General features: G+C 42.5%; 2 protein-coding genes across 2 annotated transcripts in view; both read left to right on the forward strand.

Moving 5' to 3' along the window:
- Nucleotides 1-2705: 2705 nt before the first annotated feature.
- LOC118384681 (importin subunit alpha-1-like) lies at nt 2706-5959 on the forward strand. Its single transcript, XM_035771414.2, has 11 exons — nt 2706-2744; nt 2966-3090; nt 3226-3366; nt 3551-3639; nt 3757-4022; nt 4117-4211; nt 4431-4697; nt 4852-5085; nt 5199-5381; nt 5498-5647; nt 5743-5959. Exons 2-11 carry the CDS (start codon nt 3025-3027, stop codon nt 5830-5832), a joined length of 1581 nt encoding a protein of 526 aa, XP_035627307.1. The 5' UTR covers nt 2706-2744; nt 2966-3024; the 3' UTR covers nt 5833-5959.
- Nucleotides 5960-6293: 334 nt separating this feature from the next.
- Nucleotides 6294-21821, forward strand: part of LOC118384193 (E3 ubiquitin-protein ligase SMURF2-like) — a 66271-nt gene continuing 50743 nt past the window's right edge. The window contains exon 1 of the mRNA XM_052519031.1: nt 6294-6664. Within this exon, the coding sequence (XP_052374991.1) occupies nt 6613-6664 (52 nt within the window). The 5' untranslated portion in view covers nt 6294-6612. The remainder of the gene's footprint in view (nt 6665-21821) is intronic.

Raw genomic sequence — 21821 nt, forward strand, 5'->3', positions numbered from 1 at the left:
CAGTTGGAAGGTGAACCTTCGCCTCAGTCTAAGAACCTGCTCCAGAGCACTCAGTACTTCATCAAGGATCTCTCTGTACTTTGCTCTTTTCATCTTCCCCTCCATCCTGACTAGTCTCCCAGTCCCTGCCGCTGAAAAACATCCCCACAGCATGATGCTGCCACCACCATGCTTCACCGTAGGGATGGTGCCAGGTTTCCTCCAGACGTGACGCTTGGCATTCAGGGGAAAGAGTTCAATCTTTGTTTCATCACACCAGAGAATATTGTTTCTCATGGTCAGAGTCCTTTAGGTGCTCTTTGGCAAACTCCAAGCAGTCTGTCATGTGCCTTTTACTGAGGAGTGGCTTCCGTCCGGCCACTCTACCATAAAGGCCTGATTTTATTTTTTATTTCACCTTTATTTAACCAGGTAGGCTAGTTGAGAACAAGTTCTCATTTACAACTGCGACCTGGTCAAGATAAAGCATAGCAGTGTGAACAGACAACAATACAGAGTTACACATGGAGTAAACAATAAACAAGTCAATAACACAGTAGAAAAAAAGTATATATACATTGTGTGCAAAAGGCATGAGGAGGTAGGCGAATAATTACAATTTTGCAGATGAACATTGGAGTGATAAATGATCAGATGGTCATGTGCAGGGAGAGATACTGGTGTGCAAAAGAGCAGAAAAGTAAATAAATAAAAACAGTGTGGGGATGAGGTAGGTAAATTGGGTGGGCTATTTACCGATGGACTATGTACAGCTGCAGCGATCGGTTAGCTGCTCAGATAGCAGATGTTTGAAGCTGGTGAGGGAGATAAAAGTCTCCAACTTCAGCGATTTTTGCAATTCATTCCAGTCACAGGCAGCAGAGAACTGGGAGGAAAGGTGGCCAAATGAGATGTTGGCTTTAGGGATGATCAATGAGATACACCTGCTGGAGCGCATGCCATCGTGACCAGTGAACTGAGATAAGGCGGAGCTTTACCTAGCATGGACTTGTAGATGACCTGGAGCCAGTGGGTCTGGCGACGAATATGTAGCGAGGGCCAGCCGACTAGAGCATACAGGTCGCAGTGGTGGGTGGTATAAGGTGCTTTAGTAACATAACGGATGGCACTGTGATAAACTGCATCCAGTTTGCTGAGTAGAGTATTGGAAGCTATTTTGTAGATGACATCGCCGAAGTCGAGGATCGGTAGGATAGTCAGTTTTACAAGGGTAAGTTTGGCGGCGTGAGTGAAGGAGGCTTTGTTGCGGAATAGAAAGCCAAATCTAGATTTGATTTTAGATTGGAGATGTTTGATATGAGTCTAGAAGGAGAGTTTACAGTCTAGCCAGACACCTAGGTACTTAGATGTCCACATATTCTAGGTCGGAACCATCCAGGGTGGTGATGCGTGCGGGTGCAGGCAGCGAACGGTTGAAAAGCATGCATTTAGTTTTACTAGCGTTTAAGAGCAGTTGGAGGAGTGCTGCAGATATGGTTGTCCTTCTGGAAGGTTCTCCCATCTCCGAAAAGCAATTCTGGAGCTCTGTCAGAGTGATCATCGGGTGCTTGGTCACCAAGGCCCTTCTCCCCCAATTGCTCCGTTTGGCCGGGCAGCCAGCTCTAGGAAGAGTCTTGGTGGTTCCAAACTTCTTCCATTTAAGAATGATGGAGGCCAATGTTCTTGTGGACCTTCAATGCTGCAGAGATTTTTTGGTACCCTTCCCCAGGTCTGTGCCTCGACACAATCCTGTCTCAGAGCTCTACAGACAATTCCTTTGACCTCATGGCTTGGTTTGGGTCTGAATACTTATGTAAATAAGGTATTTCTGTTTTTTATTTGTAATAAATATGCTAACATTTCTAAAAACCTGTTTTGCTTTGTCATTATGTGGTATTGTGAGTAGATTGATGAGAAATAAAAAATATATTTAATCAATTTTAGATGTTTAAATGTTTTATTTAACCTTTATATAACGAGGCAAGTCAGTTAAGAACAAATTCTTATTTACAATGACAGCGTACCCCAGCCAAATCTTAACCTGGACGACGCTGGGCCAATGCCCTATGGGACTCCCAATCACGGTCGGTTGTGATACAGCCTGGAATCGAACCAGGGTCTTGGGTAAGACCTTATGATCTCATCAACTAGCTGCATCTATATAATTTGAATTTCCATTAATCATTAATCATATGACCAGATGGGAGTCCAGTGACCCTTTATCCCCAGTTCCAGGCATTCATGTCTGGATTGTATGCATATACGGAAGCACATGTAAATACTATATTCAGAGGTTGATGTTGATTATTGGTCATGATACAAAATAGTCAGTGTAATGTCTATCCATATATTTTAACAGATTTTAGTTGTCTGGGTTCTCTGATTTTAAGCGTATCTTCTGGGCGGTTTGAAACCACTCCTTGAATTGCATCAGATTTAGATATTGTTTTCCACACACAGACCTAAGCACAAAACACATTTTGAACGGTTATATTTAATAATACAAAAGCAACTGTTCCAACATGAACTTGTTTGGAAAAATTGTTTCTGATATGATAGAAATTGTATTATGAGGGCATGAGAGTACTGAAATCTCGCGATAGGTGTCTACTGACAACACTTCCAGAGCGCCCTGTGATTTTTCAAAACAGTCCAATAGGGTGATGCTTTTAATCGAACTAACCAATCAGGGAGCTTTGTGACAGGAATTTAAAGGTCTGTACAAATGTTATATGCATTAGCTAGAATTTCTGTAGAAGGACCGGGTAAGTGCTTGTCAAGGGCTCATAGTTTGTAGTGGTTGGCAAATATTCGATGTACTGCTTTATTTAGTTGATATGTTACTGCTTTACTTTGTTGATGGGGTTTGCTCGCCACTCTTCCTGGTCACTTGTGACCGATGTAACTTTCTAGAAAAGCCAAACACGTGTTATTGGATCCAAGCTAGCAATTCGTATTATGAAGTTAATTGTTGCATTTCGTTTAGGTGCTCAAAAAAGATTTCTTTATCAAACGACTTCGAACATTTTGTCAATTTGCCCAAAAATGTCTGCTGGCAACGAGAACGGTGTCCGTATGGACAAGTTCAAGAATAAGGGAAAAGATGCGAATGTAAGTGATATGTATGCATGGCACTCTTTTTTTTTTTTTTTTTTTCAATGTTTCATTTCAAATGTACATTGCTTGCGAGCTAAATAAATCTGGCTAGGCATAGTCAATCAATGGTGGTTGTTGATCACTTTGCAGGAGCTTAGACGCAGGAGAGTAGAAGTCAACGTCGAACTTCGCAAGGCAAAGAAGGACGATCAGATCTTCAAAAGAAGAAATGTGAACACTTTGGTCGACGAGGCAACTTCCCCACTTCAAGAGAAAAGCCAAAACTGTCAAGTGAGTTTGTTAGGTCTGTCTATTTATACAATGCACAATAATTCCAGTGGCGCACAATTGGGCCAGCGTCATCAGGGTTAGGGGAGGGTTTGGCCGGGGTAGGCCGTATAATAAGAATTTGTTCTTAACTGACTTGCCTAGGAAAATAATTCCAATGGAAACAACCTGTTGTCTTAATTTACAGGCCACTCGACAGTGGTCCGTGGAGGAGATTCTTGCTGGTGTGAACAGTAACAACATTGATGTCCAGCTCAATGCTACTCAAGCTGCAAGGTAAAGTGATTGATGTAAAACTCTCTGGGAAATGCTGTATTTGTGGCAGTGTTATTATTTTTAAGTGTTGGCTACCATAATCATGACGTGTTGCTTTTTCAATTGTTCTCATTATAGGAAGTTGCTATCCCGTGAGAGACATCCTCCCATTGACCACATCATCAGTGCTGGGCTGATTCCTAAGTTTGTTGCATTCTTGGGTTTGGAGTCACCCCCTATCCAGTTTGAGGCTGCTTGGGCTCTAACCAATATTGCATCTGGAACATCTGACCAGACAAGTGCTGTTGTGGAGGGCGGAGCCATTCCAGCCTTCATCAGGCTTGTCATATCCCCCCAACCCCACATCAGTGAGCAGGCTGTGTGGGCTTTGGGTAACATTGCAGGTAACTCATTCCTCTTGTTACAGTATCTCATCAGTGTATAGAACCCTAATTTGCCATAGTATCTCTCACCCCTAACCTTGCTTTATTCTGTCAGGTGATGGGTCGGTCTACAGAGACCAGGTCATCAAGCATGGAGCTGTGGCACCCCTGCTTAGTCTGCTTGCTGTCCCTGAGCTCTCTTTGTTCTCTGTAAGTATTCTTAGTGCCTAGTACTCTTAATGTGGTGACCCTTGGCAGCCATTCATATGTAATGGACAATCACTTGACTTGTTCATGACACATACAACGTATTAGTCTTGTTTTTTGATAACTCCTTGACCCCACATTACTTTCCTCACTGGCCACTAGGAGGTGCTGTAACTCAATGAATGAACACCTCTAAAATATTTTTGTCTTATTTCTCTGCAGTCTGGCTACCTGAGGAACATCACCTGGACGGTGTCAAACCTGTGCCGCAACAAGCACCCCTCTCCCCCTCTGGCAGCCGTGCAGCAGATCATTCCCACTCTGGTGCGTCTGCTGCACCATGATGATAAGGAGGTGCTGGCAGACACCTGCTGGGCATTGTCCTATCTGACCGATGGGCCCAACGATCGCATCGAGATGGTGGTGGTTCAGACTGGTCTGATCTCCCGCCTGGTGCAGCTGCTTGGCTCTGGGGAGATCTCTGTTGTGGTATGTGTCCAGTTATCCTCTAGAGGTGGTGGACTGTAATGTAAAACGATTAAGTTGTCACCATATTTATGTCTCTACATTTATGGTACTATTTTTTAAATTTTATTTTATTTTTTTACCCAAGTGCCCACTGTCTTTCCCCTGTCTCCTTCAGACTCCTTCTCTGCGTGTAATTGGAAACATGGTGACTGGCACGGATGAGCAGACTCAGGCCGTGCTGAACGCTGGGGCCCTCTCCATGTTCCCTGGCCTACTGCGCCATCACAAGAGTAACATCCAGAAGGAGGCCTCCTGGACCCTGTCCAACATCACTGCAGGGAGAGACTCTCAGATCCAGGATATCATCAATGCTGGCCTGGTCCCCCTTATGGTAGATGTCCTACGTAAGGTATGTAGGTTTGTTTTCTGTAGTCTCTTATGATTGGATTTGTATTTTCTTTTTCATAACTAGGAATGGTGTGATATTTAAAAAAAAAAAAAATCATCTGTCTTTCCATACAGGGGGACTACAAGACTCAGAAAGAGGCAGTTTGGGCAATAACTAACTTTACCAGTGGGGGCACAGTTGAACAGGTTGTGTATCTTGTTCAAGCTAATGTGCTGGAGCCTCTGTTGAATCTACTCTCAACAAAGGACAGCAAAACCATCCTTGTCATCTTGGATGCCATCACCAATATTTTCCTGGTAAGGGGACCTTCTCTCCAATAATTAGTTAATCTTATTACAGTATTGACTTAGGCATTTGTACCCTGTAACTGCAAGATTCGGGTGACTTATTCTTAACTTGTTTTGTCCATCAGGCTGGAGATAAGATTGGTGAAGCAGACAAGCTGTGCATGATGATTGAGGAATGCGGTGGGCTAGACAAGATTGAAGCTCTGCAGTCCCATGAGAATGAGCTAGTCTACAAGGCCTCTCTCAGCCTGATTGAGAAATACTTCTCTGGCGAGGTGAGCATTGTTGTGTAATGGTGACTAATTGAACCTGTCCTATTAGATGCTATTTGTTTCCTTTGCCTCAATTTCTTGCATGTTCTGGTTTCTAGGAAGAGGAAGACCAATGTGTTGCTCCAGAATTGACAACCGATGGCTATGCATTCCAGATCAGTGAGAACCAAAGCACTTTCAACTTCTAAATACCACTTTTCCTTTCATCTCTACTGTATATGGCCACTGTTGTCCTCTGTGTAATAATGGACTTCTATTCTGTCTGAAATGTACATATGTTTTATAAATGTCTGTAAATAAATTTCTTTAAAGAAATTCTAACTGCTGTAATTTGTTTGGGTGGAATGGCAATACATTCACTTACAATTTAATATGAATCTTTATAGCTTCCACCCTCTTTCTGTAAACTACATGCAAAGAAACACTGTTTTTGCAACGGTATCTGGACTGTCAGACTTTTTTTTAAACTAAGTACACTAGCGACCCGAAATATCACTTGTCTGACAAAGTTGTATTTTTCTCGGTCATTAGCATTGTAGCGTCAGATCATTTCACTTAAGCCAAGCCGTACAGGCAGATGTTTCCATCCCTGTGTCGTCATTGGTCATTTACTTACTAGCCTCCCTGAAGTGGGCTCTGCACTGAAGGGCGTACGAGCTCAACAGTTCAACTCGTCTGGTTGGGAGGAGGACTGAATTCCAATCGTTCCGAAGCTGAAGAGTGAACTCGGTTCGCTTTCTTACTCTTAAAGTAATTAGTCGGCCAGGACCCCGATTTGCAGGAGTATTTGGTCAATCAAATGCACTCTGCGGCATCCTATCTAGTAATTGGTTGACGTATATGCGCGACAGTGATTGTGTGATCATGATGGCAGCAGTGCTGTCTACATCCGGGCAACGATGCCTTCACTCCGTTATTGTTACTTAGGTCTGAAACTGGTTAGTCTAAAATATTAAGCTGGAAGCAAGATGTCTAACCAAGGAGTTCGGCGAAATGGTCCGGTTAAACTGCGTTTAACAGGTAAGAGACCATGTTGTCCCTACGCAAATGTGGCTACTGTAGCTAGTTTGTGTCGCCAGCCCAGCTAACGACGTTAGTTTGCAGGACAAACGTGTGTTCGAAAGTGTGCTTGATGTAGTCTAAAAGTTTTAGCCGCACTTCAATATTTCGAGTAGGGTACGTTATGTATGTAGCAAATTAAAAAAACTAAGCTAAACGACACAGTAGCTAGCTATTAATTGTACGTTTCAGAAATGTAACGCGTGCCAAATTAGACAGTTGGCTAGCTTAACGTTAGATTGGTGTCTAACCAGCTAACATTAGCACAGGCGAAACCAGAGATCCGCCTGGGATTACTGTTAGTAGCTAACTAAATAACATTAGTTTAATCAAACTTGTTCAATATTTGGTGTGCTCAAGATTCAAATTACATCCACAATTTTGTGTAATAACAGATTACCCGGTTTAATTTTTAAACTATGCATATACTAGAATGTTAATGTGGTCAACTAACGTTCTCATTAATTGCCATAAGTGTGACTGTATTCGTTGTGATGTCAATCTAGCTAAAAAAAACAATGCCGTAGCTACTACGCAATGTAAAATTGAAGCGTTATCTAGATGGCGAGACTATGGCTGCGTTTACACGGGCAGACCAATTCTGAGCTTATGCACAATTATTGGTGAGGGGTAAAATATTGGAATTGGGCTGTCAGTGTAAACGCAGCATATCTCCCAGACAGTCCACATCGTACTGCGAAGTGGGGATCAATTCCCCCCCAGAAACCTGTGACTATGACGCAAACAGGGCTTCAATGTACTCTCTGGGTTGCTCTTATTTGATTTGTACCATTTCAACACACAGTGGAACGTTTACATGAGATGACATTGTTTTGACTGGGAGAGGGTGACAGCAGTGGTGTTTGTACTTCCAGAATCAGGGCTGAGTCAAATTCCAGGCCTTTCCATTCACCAGGAAGAGCCAAATTAAATATTTAAGCTAGTTCTGTTTCTAATAGAAATTAGTGTGGAGCAGGGGTCTCTGGACTGAAGTGAGAGATGTTAATAACCTGTGCTACAGAGGCTGCATTTACACAGGAAGCCCAATTTGTATCTTTTGCCCAATTTGTGGCAAAAAAATCTGATTGCTCAAAAGACCAATTAGTGGAGAAGATCAGAGTTGGGCTGATTTGTAAATGCAGCTTTAAGCATTGAAAGTAAAGCACATTGAGAGTTCTGACAACCTGTCAATTTGTCCAAATTGTGAACTCTGCACAATTTCTACTGGTGGGTGGGGTAACCAGGTTTGAACTAGATGGCCCCATTGAAATGTTTCCAACGTAATAGCCTGAACTTAAGACAGATTTGTGTTTGTCCGAACTACGTGGTGGTCAAGTGAAACACCGTTTTCTGTCTTTTTTTACTTGAACTTTGTAAATTGCTCACTGTGAATTAGTCGTTCCACTTCGAGATTGACTGCATTGGTGTCCTGGAGAAATGGTAAGAATGTGAATTCACTGTCAAGAACAGGGAGAGTACGATCACATGGACCTCCTTTTCCTGACTTTACAAATGTGTATTTGCTCACTTAACTACTGTTTCATATTTGCTTTTCTGCCTGTCTTCCACATGTCAGTTGAACTGAAGTGTTTATGCCATCTCCCCAGGGAAGGTTTCTTTTAGAATTAGGCTATGTAAAATTGCAGTGTTATCCATATGCGCCTCCACAGCCGGACTCGCTCTGTGCAGGGATGGACGTTGTTTAGGGAGTCAACGCTGTGATGGTATGTCCTCTTTACTGGACTACCCATTAGCGATTTGGGGGGGGTCAATAGATGTCGAACCGATTCTGATTTTTCAACACCGATGCAGATTTATTGGAGGACAACATTGACGATTTTTATTTATATATTTGTAATGATGACAATTACAACAATACTGAATGAACACAACTTAATACATAAATAAGATACATTTAATCTCAAATAATGAAACGTATTCAATTTGGTTTAAATAATGAAAACAAAGTGTTGGAGAAAAGTAAAAGTGCAATATGTGCCATGTAAGAAAGCTAACTTAAGTTCCTTGCTCAGAACATGAAAACATAAGAAAGCTGGTGGTTCCTTTTAACATGAGTCTTCAATATTCCCAGGTAAGAAGTTTTGGGTTGTAGTTATTATAGGACTATTTCTCTACCATTTGTATTTCATATACCTTTTGACTATTGGGGAATAAAAAAATTAAAATCCAATTTCGTGGTATCCAATTGGTAGTAGTTAGTCTTGTCTCATTCCCTCAACTCCCGCTCGGGAGAGGCGAAGGTCGAGAGCCATGCGTCCCCCCCCCCGAAACCCAACCAAGCTGCACTGCTTCTTGACACAATGCCCATCCAACCCGGAAGCCAGCCGCTCCAATGTGTCAGGGGAAACACTACACCTGGTGACCATGTCAGCGTTCACTGCGCCCGGCCCGTCACAGGAGGTGCTAGTGCGTGATGAGACAAGGATATCTCTGCCGGTCAAACCCTCCCTAACCCGGACGATACTGGGCTAATTGTGCACCGCCTCATGGGCCTCCCGGTCGCGGCCGGCTGTGACAACCTGGATTCAAACGCAGAATCTCTAGTGGCACAGCTAGCACTGCAATACAGTGCCTTAGACCACTGTGCCACTCGCGAGGCCCTTATAGGCACATTAGTAATGCCAGTCTAATCTCGGGAGTTGATAGGCTAAAAGTCATTAACAGCGCGCTGCTTGAAGCACAGTGAAGAGTTGTTGGCAAACGCAGGAAAGTGCTGTTTGAATGAATGCCTACCACTGCTCAGTCTTACAATAAATACGCATACAAGCCTTAGTTTCCAGCTTTGACCATATTAATGACCTATCATTTAGAAAACAAAACGTTTATTCTTTCAGTGAAATACAGAACAGTTCCATATTTTATCGAACGGGCGGCAACCCTAAGTCTAAATATTGCTGTTACATTGCCCAACCTTCAATGTTATGTCATAATGATGTAGAATTCTGGCTAATTAATCTTTGTTAGGAAGAAATGGTCTTCACACAGTACGCAACGAGCCAGGCAGCCCAAACTGCTGCATATACCCGGACTCGACTTGCACAGAACGCAAGAGAAGTGACACAATTTCCCTAGTTAAAAGAAATTCCTGTAGCAGGCAATATTAACTAAATATTCAGGTTAAAAAATGTACTTGTGTAATGATTTTTTTTATTTTTAAGGCATTGCTGTTTATGGTTAGGTAGACTGGTGCAACGACAGCGTTTAATTTTTTTTTTTTTACGAATGTGCTTGTTAAATCATCACCCGTTTGGCGAAGTAGGCTGTGATTCGATGATAAATTAACAGGCACCGTATTGATGATATGCAACGCAGGACAGCAAGATAACTACACTTGGTTGATGCTATTAGTAGGTTAACTAGTGATTATGTTAACATTTTTTTTTTTTTTAAGTTTAATCCTAGCTAGCAACTTACCGTGACTCCTTGCTGAACTCGCGTAACAGGTGGTCAGCCTGCCTCGCAGTCTCCTTGTGGAGTGCAATGTAATTGGTGTTAAAAAAATGCAGATTACGGATTGTTATATAACTTGAAATCGGCCCCAATTAATCAGTCGACCTCTAATCGATAGTTACATATTGGGATTTTATTTTTGACTATATCGTTTGGACAATATCGCAATATTATTTTTGCGCTAGTTGGCTGTACCTTCAACACACCAATATTTTTCCTTCATAGCTTATTCTCCACTTTTCTCCATCTGTCAAATATTGTGTAAACTAAATAATCACTATTTGGGCATGATAAGATGAAAATATTGTGAAAATCTAATGTTTACCTACTGATCGGCGAGTTTGTATAAGTAATGAAGGTCTGCGCATGAGTCGTGAATTGATAATAGCAGCTTAATAGATGTAGTTGACTTTGACACATTGCTGTTGATGAGTTTGTTATTGGGTAAACCCTGAATGAGTTGTTACATTTGAGCAGTCTTGTCGCTGTTTGCGTTCTTCTGAGCTTCTCCTTACTGACATACCCCCATCCATTTGAACCAGATGTTGCAGACGGTTGCCAGCTTTTAAACTGGAAAAATATGGCAAGCAAGCCGCTAAAACTAACACTTGTGGTGAGAATTGCCCCTTGAATACACAAGACAGGTTTCCATTATGCTCTACAGCTGATCATTCTTAAATTATGTCACACAAACATGGTTAATGGCACAATGCATGATCCGGTAAGTAATAAATTACAGCGTTAAAATATGGCTCAATGCGGAGCACATTATCTGATCAGCTCTAAATTGTATTACTCAAACATGGTTCATGACCAAATGGTATCCATTCCAAACAGCCATAAATTTGTCAGGACACAGCACATGCTAACTTATCTGTTTCCCATAAAGTCATTTGAACAAAAACTGTGGAAGGGAGAAGTGATCCCTCCATTTTAACACTGAGGCCTCTGATCCCCAGCTGTTTGTAGCCGAGAGCTGAATTCGCCTCACCCACCAACAGATTTGAACAGCACAGACATTGATTAAGAGATAAGTTATACAATATTTAAGGGCCATCTGTTCTTAGTTTCATTGGCTGACCCTTTGTTAGTTGATTCAACTCTTTGTTTAGCATGCATATTACTCTTCTGGGTTTTGCCATGTACAGGAAAGAGGGAAGAATTAGCTCTATGGGATTGTCTAGCATTCTCCACAAAAGCACCCCCCTTTCTTTCTGTGAGTCACTCAGTCCTGTTCTTTCCGACTAAACTGCTCCCCTCCCAGTCCTAAGCGCGTGTCACCCCCACCCTCAGTGAGAGAGAGAGTTGTTGTGTGGTGCTGGGTTTCTCTCTGACTCCGTCAGTGCTTTTGGATCTTTCTTTTGACTGGGAACCCGCTACTATTGAGGACAGCATTGAACAAAGCTGCAGCTTTGTCAGGTTTACCTATTGAAATGTCTACATTTTATTTAGTCGATTTATAGTTGCTTGCTACCTCTCTGGGATCTTATAAAATGGGCTGTTGAATGAACACAGATGCACTTGTCTCATTTAAATCAAAGCAAAAAAAATTCCTGTGACAGTAGGTTACGAGACTAAACATTCTCTCGCTGTACACATCTGATTGAAGGATCCATTCTCTGTAGTCTATAGTCTACCGATTGGGTTAACATGTTAGGTAGTGGGGGGAAACTTGCAGCTGGGCACAGATGGTGCTACAGAGGCACAGGACTTAATGATCCAGAGTTCTTAATGTGTGCCGAGTCTGTCTGGTGCGTTCATGTGGCTCAGCTGTTTTACAGAGTGCCTGTATGGAAGTGATTTCGGTCATCTGGGTGTTCAGATGGGATACATCGTAAATACACAATGATTAGGTACATGTGGAGAACTGTTGACTTTGTTGCTCCATTACACAACTGCAGAACAGTTCCACATTTTGCTTAAAGAGAAGGAAAATAAAACAATAGCAATTATTGCGCGTCATTTGTAAATGTTTTTCTTCCCCTGCTGAGGGCCCTACAATAATTGCAATTTTTCCATAAATGAATTGACTGGGGTTGGCTTTCCTGTTGGTTCAGCTGCTCTTCAACGAGGACGAAGGCTTCTGCGGTCACACTCCCAAACCACTGCCAGCAACGGAGCCGAGGCCAGATGTAGAGGCGGAGTGGGCAGCATCGGAGAGGAAGCTCTTTACAGACTAACACTTGTCTAAATGTCACCCCTGACAGGTGGGGAGCAGACAAGAGAAACTCCCTTTGAGGTTCATAGTAATAATAAAGTGAAGAATTGCAGTCCTATTACGCAGCAGGACTTTCGGTTGGTCCTCATGTTTTGCTCAGATTGCTGGGTGGATTATGAGGGCTGTCCTCTTTAGTGCATTGAGTTTGAGAAATCAGTCGGTGGTGGATCTTAGGAGAGTGGTGCTCCCAGCTAGGCCGAGCATAGGGTGGTCCATCAGACAGAGCTTTATTATCTTCAGTGGTGGATTGTTTTCCCAAATTCAGAGTTCTTTATTGAACTTAATGCAGGCTTAGGTCGGTGTGTGTGTGTGTGTGTTTGTGTGCTTATCTCACTGACTCAATACATTCCATTTAACTTGGGTTAATGGATTATAGTTTCCTTGTCTCATTTAGAAACAAAATGCACAGACCACCTCACATTCCCCTTCCTATAGACAGGTGGTTTGTTGACCAACAGAACTGATACATGCACAACTTTGGGGCAGCACAGATGGCGTTGGCGTACAAACAAAGGATTATTTGCAACATGTAAACCATATTTCAGCTTAATGTTTATTGAAAACATAAATACATTTGCCCAATAAGAAGTTGTGTCTCTCAAATGCATCATTGCAGTTGTAGATTAGCTAGCTAGCGAATTTTAGCCGTGTTGGCATATTTTTATTTATTTATTTTACCCTCATTTAACCAGGCAAGTCAGTTAAGAACAAATTAACAGTGGGTTAACTGCCTGTTCAGGGGCAGAACGACAGATTCGTACCTTGTCAGCTCGGGGGTTTGAACTCGCAACCTTCCGGTTACTAGTCACACGCTCTAACCACTAGGCTACCCTGCCACCCGGGGCGGCATAGCCGTAACACAAGTTAAAACACCTCAAAACAAGACAACTAGCTGAAACAGCCACCTATGATTCCCCACAGAGCTACAGCAATGACTAGAAGCTGCCATCTGACCGTTCAAAATCAATACACAGCCCTTTGACTCTTAGATGCGAGTGCATCATTGTTTCGACATTGTCAACCAACCTGTCTGTCTATACTCCGCTCTGTCTTGCCTCTGTAGCCTATGTTCTTTGAAACCAGAGGGCATCCAATGATAAGCAGGTGCTGAGCGTGAGTATCAGTCGACAGAACATCTGCAGCCAGCCCCTCTCTGATGGATGATTAGTGCTCTCCAGGCAGCGGCTGACATTATTTACAAGCGCCCCTCCACCTTACTGCCTGCATGTCTGACAGGAAACACTCTCCGTACCTGCTCTGCCTCAGGGCTGTCCATTTTGACCACCCCAGTTTCCTATTTACACACTGACATATCTGCATTTCACACCGCCGCTCCGAAGAAGCCCACCTGTCAGCTTCCCAAGGAAGACGCCGCCTGGGTGTCGAGCGGACAGTGAATGTTTTCGCTAACTTGAATGGTTGAAAGGGCGCCTTCAAAGGTCTGATGTATTAACATGGCAGAGCCAGTTAATGGGTCAGAATTGGATTAGCGGTGAGGGGGGGAGCTCTAGTGAGAATTCATCTGATGCTTGTCTGCAGATTCCTCATATCACTGCTGCCTGAACTCCGTTATTTTCCTCCCAATGCTCATTCGCTGCCTTTTGAAGTGAGAAATGTCATTTTTTCACTATGATTCACTTTAGATGCCCTTGTTGTTTTTCAGTTAAATAGTACAGAAAGAGTATTGGATACATAGAAATGGGATGTGTTCAGTCTCACTCCCTTGACAAATGTAGGCTAGTCGTAATATCTTAAAGGGATTATGTGAGATTCTGGAAGTACATTTTTATTAAGTATCTGTGTGTAATATGAAGGAAGTTCGAGGTAGTTCCGCGAGCTGGTGCTAACTAGCGTTATGTTGTATAGGTGTAGTGAAATGTGTTGTTTTACAGAGTCAGCCATAGTTATATGGGGCTTCTGGAGGAAGTTAGGGGTAAGTGCCTTGCTCAAGGGCAAATCTCTCTCTCTCTATATATATATATAATCACAGGAGGCTGCTGAGGGGAGGATGGCTCATATTAATGGCCGGAACGGAGCAAATGGAAACGTATCAAACACATTGGTACCATGTGTTTGATACGATTCCACTCATTCAGCTCCAGCCATTACCACAAGCCTGTCCTCCCCAATTAAAGTGGCACTAATCTCCTGTGAGAAAAAAAAAATATATATATATATCTCACTCTCACTCCCACTTAGTCGTCCTCCGTCTCTCTCTCTTTCAGCAAAAAAAATAACCTTTTTCTTTCAAAGAATTCGTAAAAAACAAATAATTTCACAGATCTTCATTGTAAAGGGTTTAAACACTGTTTCCCATGCTTGTTCAATGAGCCATAAACAATTAATGAACATGCACCTGTGGAACGGTCATTAAGACACTAACAGCTTACAGACGGTGGGCAATTAAGGTCACAGTTATGAAAACTTAAGACACTGAAGAGGCCTTTCTACTGACTCTGGAAAACACCAAAAGAAAGCTGCCCAGGGTCCCTGCTCATCTGCGTGAACATGCCGCAGGCATGCTGCAAGGAGGCATGAGGACTGCAGACGTGGCCAGGGCAATAAATTGCCATGTCCGTACTGTGAGACGCCTAAGACAGGACAGACAGCTGATCGTCCTTGCAGTGGCAGACCACATGTAACAGACCTGCACAGGATCGGTACATCTGAACATCACACCTGCAGGACAGGTACAGGATGGCAACAACAATTGCCCGAGTTACACCAGGAATGCACAATCTCTCCATCAGTGCTCAGACTGTCCCCAATATGCTGAGAGAGGCTGGACTAAGGGCTTGTAGGCCTGTTGTAAGGCAGGTCCTCACCAGACATCACCGACAACAACGTCGCCTATGAGCACAAACTGTCGCTCGACCAGACAGGACTGGCAAAAGGTGCTCTTCACTGATGAGTCGCGGTTTTGTCTCACCAGGGGTGATGGTCGGATTTGCGTTTATTGTCGAAGGAATGAGCGTTACACCGAGGCCTGTACTCTGGAGCGGATCGATTTGGAGGTGGAGGGTCTGTCATGTCCTGGGGCGGTGTGTTACAGCATCATCGGACTGAGCTTGTTGTCATTGCAGGCAATCTCAACGCTGTGCGTTATAGGGAAGACATCCTCCTCCCTCATGTGGTACCCTTCCTGCAGGCTCATCCTGACATGACCCTCCAGCATGACAATGCCACCAACCATACTGCTCGTTCTGTGCGTGATTTCCTGCAAGACAGAAATGTCAGTGTTCTGCCATGGTCAGCGAAGAGCCCGGATCTTAATCCCATTGAGCACATCTGGGACCTGTTGGGTTGGAGGGTGGGGGCTAGGGCCATTGCCCCCAGAAATGTCCGGGAACTTGCAGGTGTCTTGGTGGAAGAGTGGGGTATCATCTCACAGCAAGAACTGGCAAATCTGGTGCAGTCCATGAGGAGGAGATGCACTGCAGTACTTAATATCTGGTGTGGCCACCAGTTGCATTGACTGTTACTTTTGATTTTGACCCCCCTTTGTTCAGGGACACATTATTCCATTTCTGTTCGTCACATCTCTGTGGAACTTGTTCAGTTTATGTCTCAGTTGTTGAATCTTAAGTTCATACAAATATTTACACATTTTAAGTTTGCTTAAAATAAACGCAGTTGACAGTGAGAGGACGTTTCTTTTTTATATATGTGTGTGTGTTTTGTGGGGGTTAATTTTTGGGATGGAAAGACACTTTCAGTATTAACTTTAATGACTAAAACAAGATATAAAGTATGTAGAAAAGATAATTGACCTATTTTTTTCATTATTTAATCTTTGAGAGCTACCAATCACCAAAATAAAAGGTCAACAGTCAGGGAGAATTGAACATTTCAAAAGCAATGAATTTAGCAGTATATATTGTATTATGTTTGTGTAAAAGAGCACAGCATTCGCCATGGCAAAATGTATACATTTGCAGGAAATGTGCTTTAATACAGCTAAATGTTCTCTCAGCTCTTTAGCAGAATATGTAGTATTTCATGAAATAATCTTGAAACATTTTTGCATCTCAACTACATGGAGATTTTGGAGGGGGGGATTACAGGAAATTGGCTTCAAAATGTTACTTTTCTCTACACCGGCAAGATGGGGGGCCTCTATTATTTAGTTTTTTAAATTGCTGTTGGTTAGGTACATTTTTGCAACGATTGTGCATTTTTCGCAAATGGGCTTTTGTTAAATCATCACCTGTTTGGCAAAGTTGAAGTATGCTGTGATTCGATGTTAAATTGAACAGGCACCACATTGATTATATGCAGCGCAGAACAAGCTAGTTAACCAAGTAATATCATCAACCATGTTTAGTTAACTAGTGATTATGTGAAGATTATAAGATAAGTTTAATGCTAGCTAGCAACTTACCAGCCGTAAAGTCCTGTTGATGCTGTACTCACGTAACAGGTGGTCAGCCTGCCACGCAGTTTCCTAATGGATTGCAATGTAATCGGCCATAATTAGCATCCAAAAAGGCTGATTACCGATTGTTATGAAAACTTGAAATCGTCCCTAATTAATCGACCATGCTGATTAATCGGTCGACCTCTCCACTAGATATCCAGACTTGTTTCCGTTTCCAGGAAAAGGTGGTGGGGTACCTAGAATGCTCCTGGGCTCTGCTGTAAACCTAGATTGATGTGATTAACCCATACCTCTCTAACCTTGAGCATATAGGGGTCTCTAACTCACCAGTGTTATGGGATGCTTGGTGTGAAAAGTGCAAGGCACTCACAGCTGACACAAAGCATTTGTCTGTGCCCAGCCTGCCGTTGAGCCCTTGGTCCTCTGAGGAGATAGATCACGAGGTGTTTATATTCACACCAGACTAAAGTTGAACAAATATGCCAAGGCTTCCTGTAAATGATTTTTGCATGTGAGCAAAGCGGATGGTTGTTTTAAAATGTCTATTTCTGAAGACTGCCATGTCCGGTAGTTGGCTAGTTAGAAAGTCACCAAACATTATGCCCCTTCTCCTTTTTAAATAGAATTACACTTAATTCAACAAGTATTTTTTGCTGTTTGACTGTCTTAAGGACAGCCAGGTATCCTTCTTTTAAAATGGCTGCATACACGGTCTCGTTGAGAGGACCCCGTTAACGCTGTTATTACAGGGACTACTCTCAACATGATTGCACAGCCTTCAACTCATTCCATAGAGTTATTGGAATTCTCCAGAATGCGGTCGGTAACCTTATCCTTGTAGAAAGACTGTGTCAGATTTCGCTCTTTTTAACTCGGTGCCTTGTTTGCGGGATTGACCCAGTTATTGTGTAACTGTCTGCTTAATAAGTTGTGGCTTGCTAGGTGGAAAATCATTATGAAAGTACCTTCCCCATCCAGAACCGCTCCATTAAAACAATCGCTACAATGGCCTGATGATTCATTGTGGTTTAGCTGGATCAGAGGCCGCAGACACTCCAGCCAGTCAAGTCTAGAGTATGAGGTCAAGGTTTCAATGTGCATTATCATTCAGATGGGATGTGTAATTACAGCCCTGGTCTGACTCATCAAGGGAGGGGCCACAGGTGACTAAAGTGTAATGCACTAGGCTACTACATCTTACGCCCCAAAAAGTTCAAGGAGCTTTTAAACGTGGCTGTTTTAAACGTGGCTCTAAGCCAGAGCAAGAAATAAGATCTCAAAGTTTTGGCCGTGCCTCCTTATTAACCCCGTCTCCCTGCACACTAATCAGAGCTGCCCAGACTTGGAATGATCTCATTATAGCAGCATGGCACAACTCTGCCCACGTCCCTCAATTGCTAAAGCTGGGACAGACATGACACAATGGTGCTAAAGCTGGGACAGACATGACACAATGGTGCGTAGACACGTGTTACACACTTCAAAACACCCAGTAAAAGCTGTTTATGGTAGACACCTGCACATTATCCCATTCGCTCATGGTTTTTAATCATGGAGCTCAAGGTCTGTCAGCGCCACATACAGTGAGCTCCAGAAGTATTGGGACAGTGACATTTTTTGTTGTTTTGGCTCTGTACTCCAACACTTTGGATTTGAAATGATACAATGACTGTGAGGTTAAAGTGCAGACTGTCAGCTTTAATTTGAGGATATTTTCATCCATATCGAGTGAACCATTTAGAGATTACAGCACATTTTGTACATTAAGGGACAGAAAGTATTGGGACAAATGAACTTATATTAAAGTGGTAAAAAATTATGTTTTTGTTCCCATATTCATAGCACAAAATGACTACATCAAGCTTGTGACTCTACATATTTGTTGGAGAACATTTGCTGTTTGTTTTGGTTGTGTTTCAGATTATTTTGTGCCTAATATAAATGTATGGTAAATAATGTATTGTGTCATTTTGGAGTCACTTTTATTGTAAATAAGAATGTTTCTAAACACTTCCATTAATATGGATGATACAATGATTACTAGGGATGCGGCAATCATTTGCCAATACCGATATCCAATATTTTCCTTGCCAAAACACCCGATACCAATAACCAACATTTTTAATTTTAGCGGCCTTTAAGCATTCTAGTATCGTTAACACACACACACACGGACAAAGCGGTCTAAGGCACTGCATCTCAGTGCAAGAGGCGTCACTACAGTCCCTGGTTCTGTAATAACACACAGAAATACGAGCCTTAGGTCATTAATATGGTCGAATCCGGAAACTATCATCTCGAAAACAAAACGTTTATCCTTTCAATCTAACGGGTGGCATCCACAAGTCTAAATATTCCTGTTACATTGCACAACCTTCAATGTTATGTCATAATTACGTAAAATTCTGGCAAATTAGTTCACAATGAGCCAGGCGACCCAAACTGTTGCATATACCCTGACTCTGCATGCAATGAATGCAAGAGAAGTGACACAATTTCACCTGGTTAATATTGCCTGCTAACCTGGATTTATTTTAGCTAAATATCTAGGTTTAAAAATATATACTTCTGTGTATTGATTTTAAGAAAGGCATTGATGTTTATGGTTAGGTACTAGTTAACAGTTGGAAATGGAGGAAAAGTCCAACGACAGTCCTTTTTCGCAAATGCGCACAGCTACGATTATATGCAACGCAGGACACGCTAGACAAACTAGTAATATCATCAACCATGTGTAGTTATAACTAGTGATTATGATTGATTGATTGTTTTTTAGAAGATAAATTTAATGCTAGCTAGCAACTTACCTTGGCTTCTTACTGCATTCGCGTAACAGGCAGGCTCCTCGTGAGGCAGGTGGTTAGAGCGTTGGACTAGTTTACCTTAAGGTTGCAAGATTGAATCCCTGAGCTGACAAGTTAAAATCTGTTGTTCTGCCCCTGAACAAGGTAGTTATTAATCCACCGTTCCTAGGCTGTCATTGAAAATAAGAATGTGAAAATAAGAATGTGTTTTTAACTGACTTGCCTAGTTAAATAATGTATAACACAATACATTATTTAGCATTCACTTCTATTGGCGACAAAATAATCTGAAACTCAACCAAAACAAACCGCAAATGCATCCGACAAATGTGGAGAGTCCCAAGCTTTATGTAGTCGTGTGCTATGAATATGGGACCAAATACTTATCCTTTTACTATTTTAATTACACAAGTGATTACTTTTGGTCCCCTAAAATGTGGGGACTGTGTACAAAAATGTATGTAATTTCTCAACAGTTCACCCAATATGGATGACAATACCCTCAAATTAAAGCTGACAGTCTTCACCTCAGTCATTGTATCATTTCAAATCCAAAGTGCTGGAGTACAGAGCCAAAACAACAAAGAATGCGTCACTATCCCAATACTTTTGTAGTTCACTACATAATGTTGACAATCAAGGATGACTGGGTCTCCCAAGAATGCATATAAACAGATACACATGTTGTGTGACTAGCCTACATGTTGTGTGTGTGTTTGGACTACATTGTCTCTTTTATATTGAAAACATGTAATTATGCCCAAATCATTGGCGGTACATAGGGCCTAGGTTACCCTCTTGTTGTGTCTTCACCTATAGGCTTTCAAGGTTAAGGGATAAAGCACATTCATTGTATTACGTTGCTGTTCAGGTGAAAAGAAGAATCAGTCTACTCGAGGCAGTGTGATGGTTGGCATGGCCCAAATCGTGGCTTGCTCATGATGTAACCCTCCTCTCAAACAGAGTTGTGAAATCATTTTATGAAACAAACTCACAGGGAGGAAAATTAAGGGAGCAGCAGTATTTCTCTGCTCCAGGCCGTGGCGGACCTCCATGTCTGTTAAACAGGTTAGTAATATCCCTCTCTCCTCTGTAGCTCTACCCCGGCCTCTCCTCCATTAGTCTACATCAGAAAGTGCAGAGGAGCCAAAGAGCTTTAGAGAGCCATGCAGCCACTCTAAACTGCCCAGTCCCAGCCAACAGTGGTGCAAGCTGGCAGAAGCTGAGTGCTCACTGTTTTGACTCCTCACTAAGCATCAGTGCTGTGGAAGACTTTACTCGACTGGATGACTTCCTCTCAGGCACATTGTATCACACAGTGGAAAAAACACATGTAGGCCTACTTACGCAGGGGTACCAAAAATACAGCAAAAAACATGGGGATGAGTTCCTTCTTTTTGGTTCTCAAAATAGTTTGTGTGGACTCCTTATGCAATTACACAAGGCCTTGTGGAGGAAAGGGTGATGTAAGATGGATGACATGTTCTCACACCAAGAATGTCGTCAGCCCATCTGTTTGCATGGTTCAGACAGGTTTAGCAGTGAAAGGTTGCTTCACCGACTCTGTGTGACTCTTGTCTCTCCCGAGTGGCACAGCAGTCTAAGGCACTGCATCTCAGTGCAAGAGGTGTCACTACAGTCCCTGGTTCGAATCCAGGCTGTATTACATCCAGCCGTGATTGGGAGTCCCATAGGGTGGCACACAATTAGCCCAACGTCGCCGGGGTAGGCCGTCATTGTAAATAATAATTTGTTCTTATCTGACTTGCCTAGTTAAATAAAGGTGAAATATATTTCTTAAATAGCGCTTCCCTCATTGTCTTCATCAGGAGAATGGTTCAGTTTGGCAACAATTATTGCCACCTTCCCACTGGTAGACATTCTCTACAGTCCAACCAGACATCATGTCACCTGACTACAGGTTCTTAGTTTGAGCTCATCAGAACATGTACAGATCTGGCGTCACTTTTCAACACTGGTGTGTTAAGTATGATACTGAGAGGTTTCTTGGAGCACATCTCTGATGTTTGACGTTTATTTTTTATATTTTTTGTATGTGGAACATTTTGAGTCCTCTGTAATGCCAACATGCGTTGTCATTTTAGAGTGACTGTGTGACAGATGTGCCTGATGTCAGCTCCACTGTCCATCAGTGTGTAATAGTAGTCCTGGGGATCCAATTCGGTTGTATTTATTTTGTGGCCGTAATGTACATCACAGCAGGTTTTCTCCGACCTTCCTCTCCAT

Source organism: Oncorhynchus keta, chromosome 5 (assembly GCF_023373465.1).
Source record: "Oncorhynchus keta strain PuntledgeMale-10-30-2019 chromosome 5, Oket_V2, whole genome shotgun sequence".
Classification (NCBI taxonomy): Eukaryota; Metazoa; Chordata; class Actinopteri; order Salmoniformes; family Salmonidae; genus Oncorhynchus; species Oncorhynchus keta.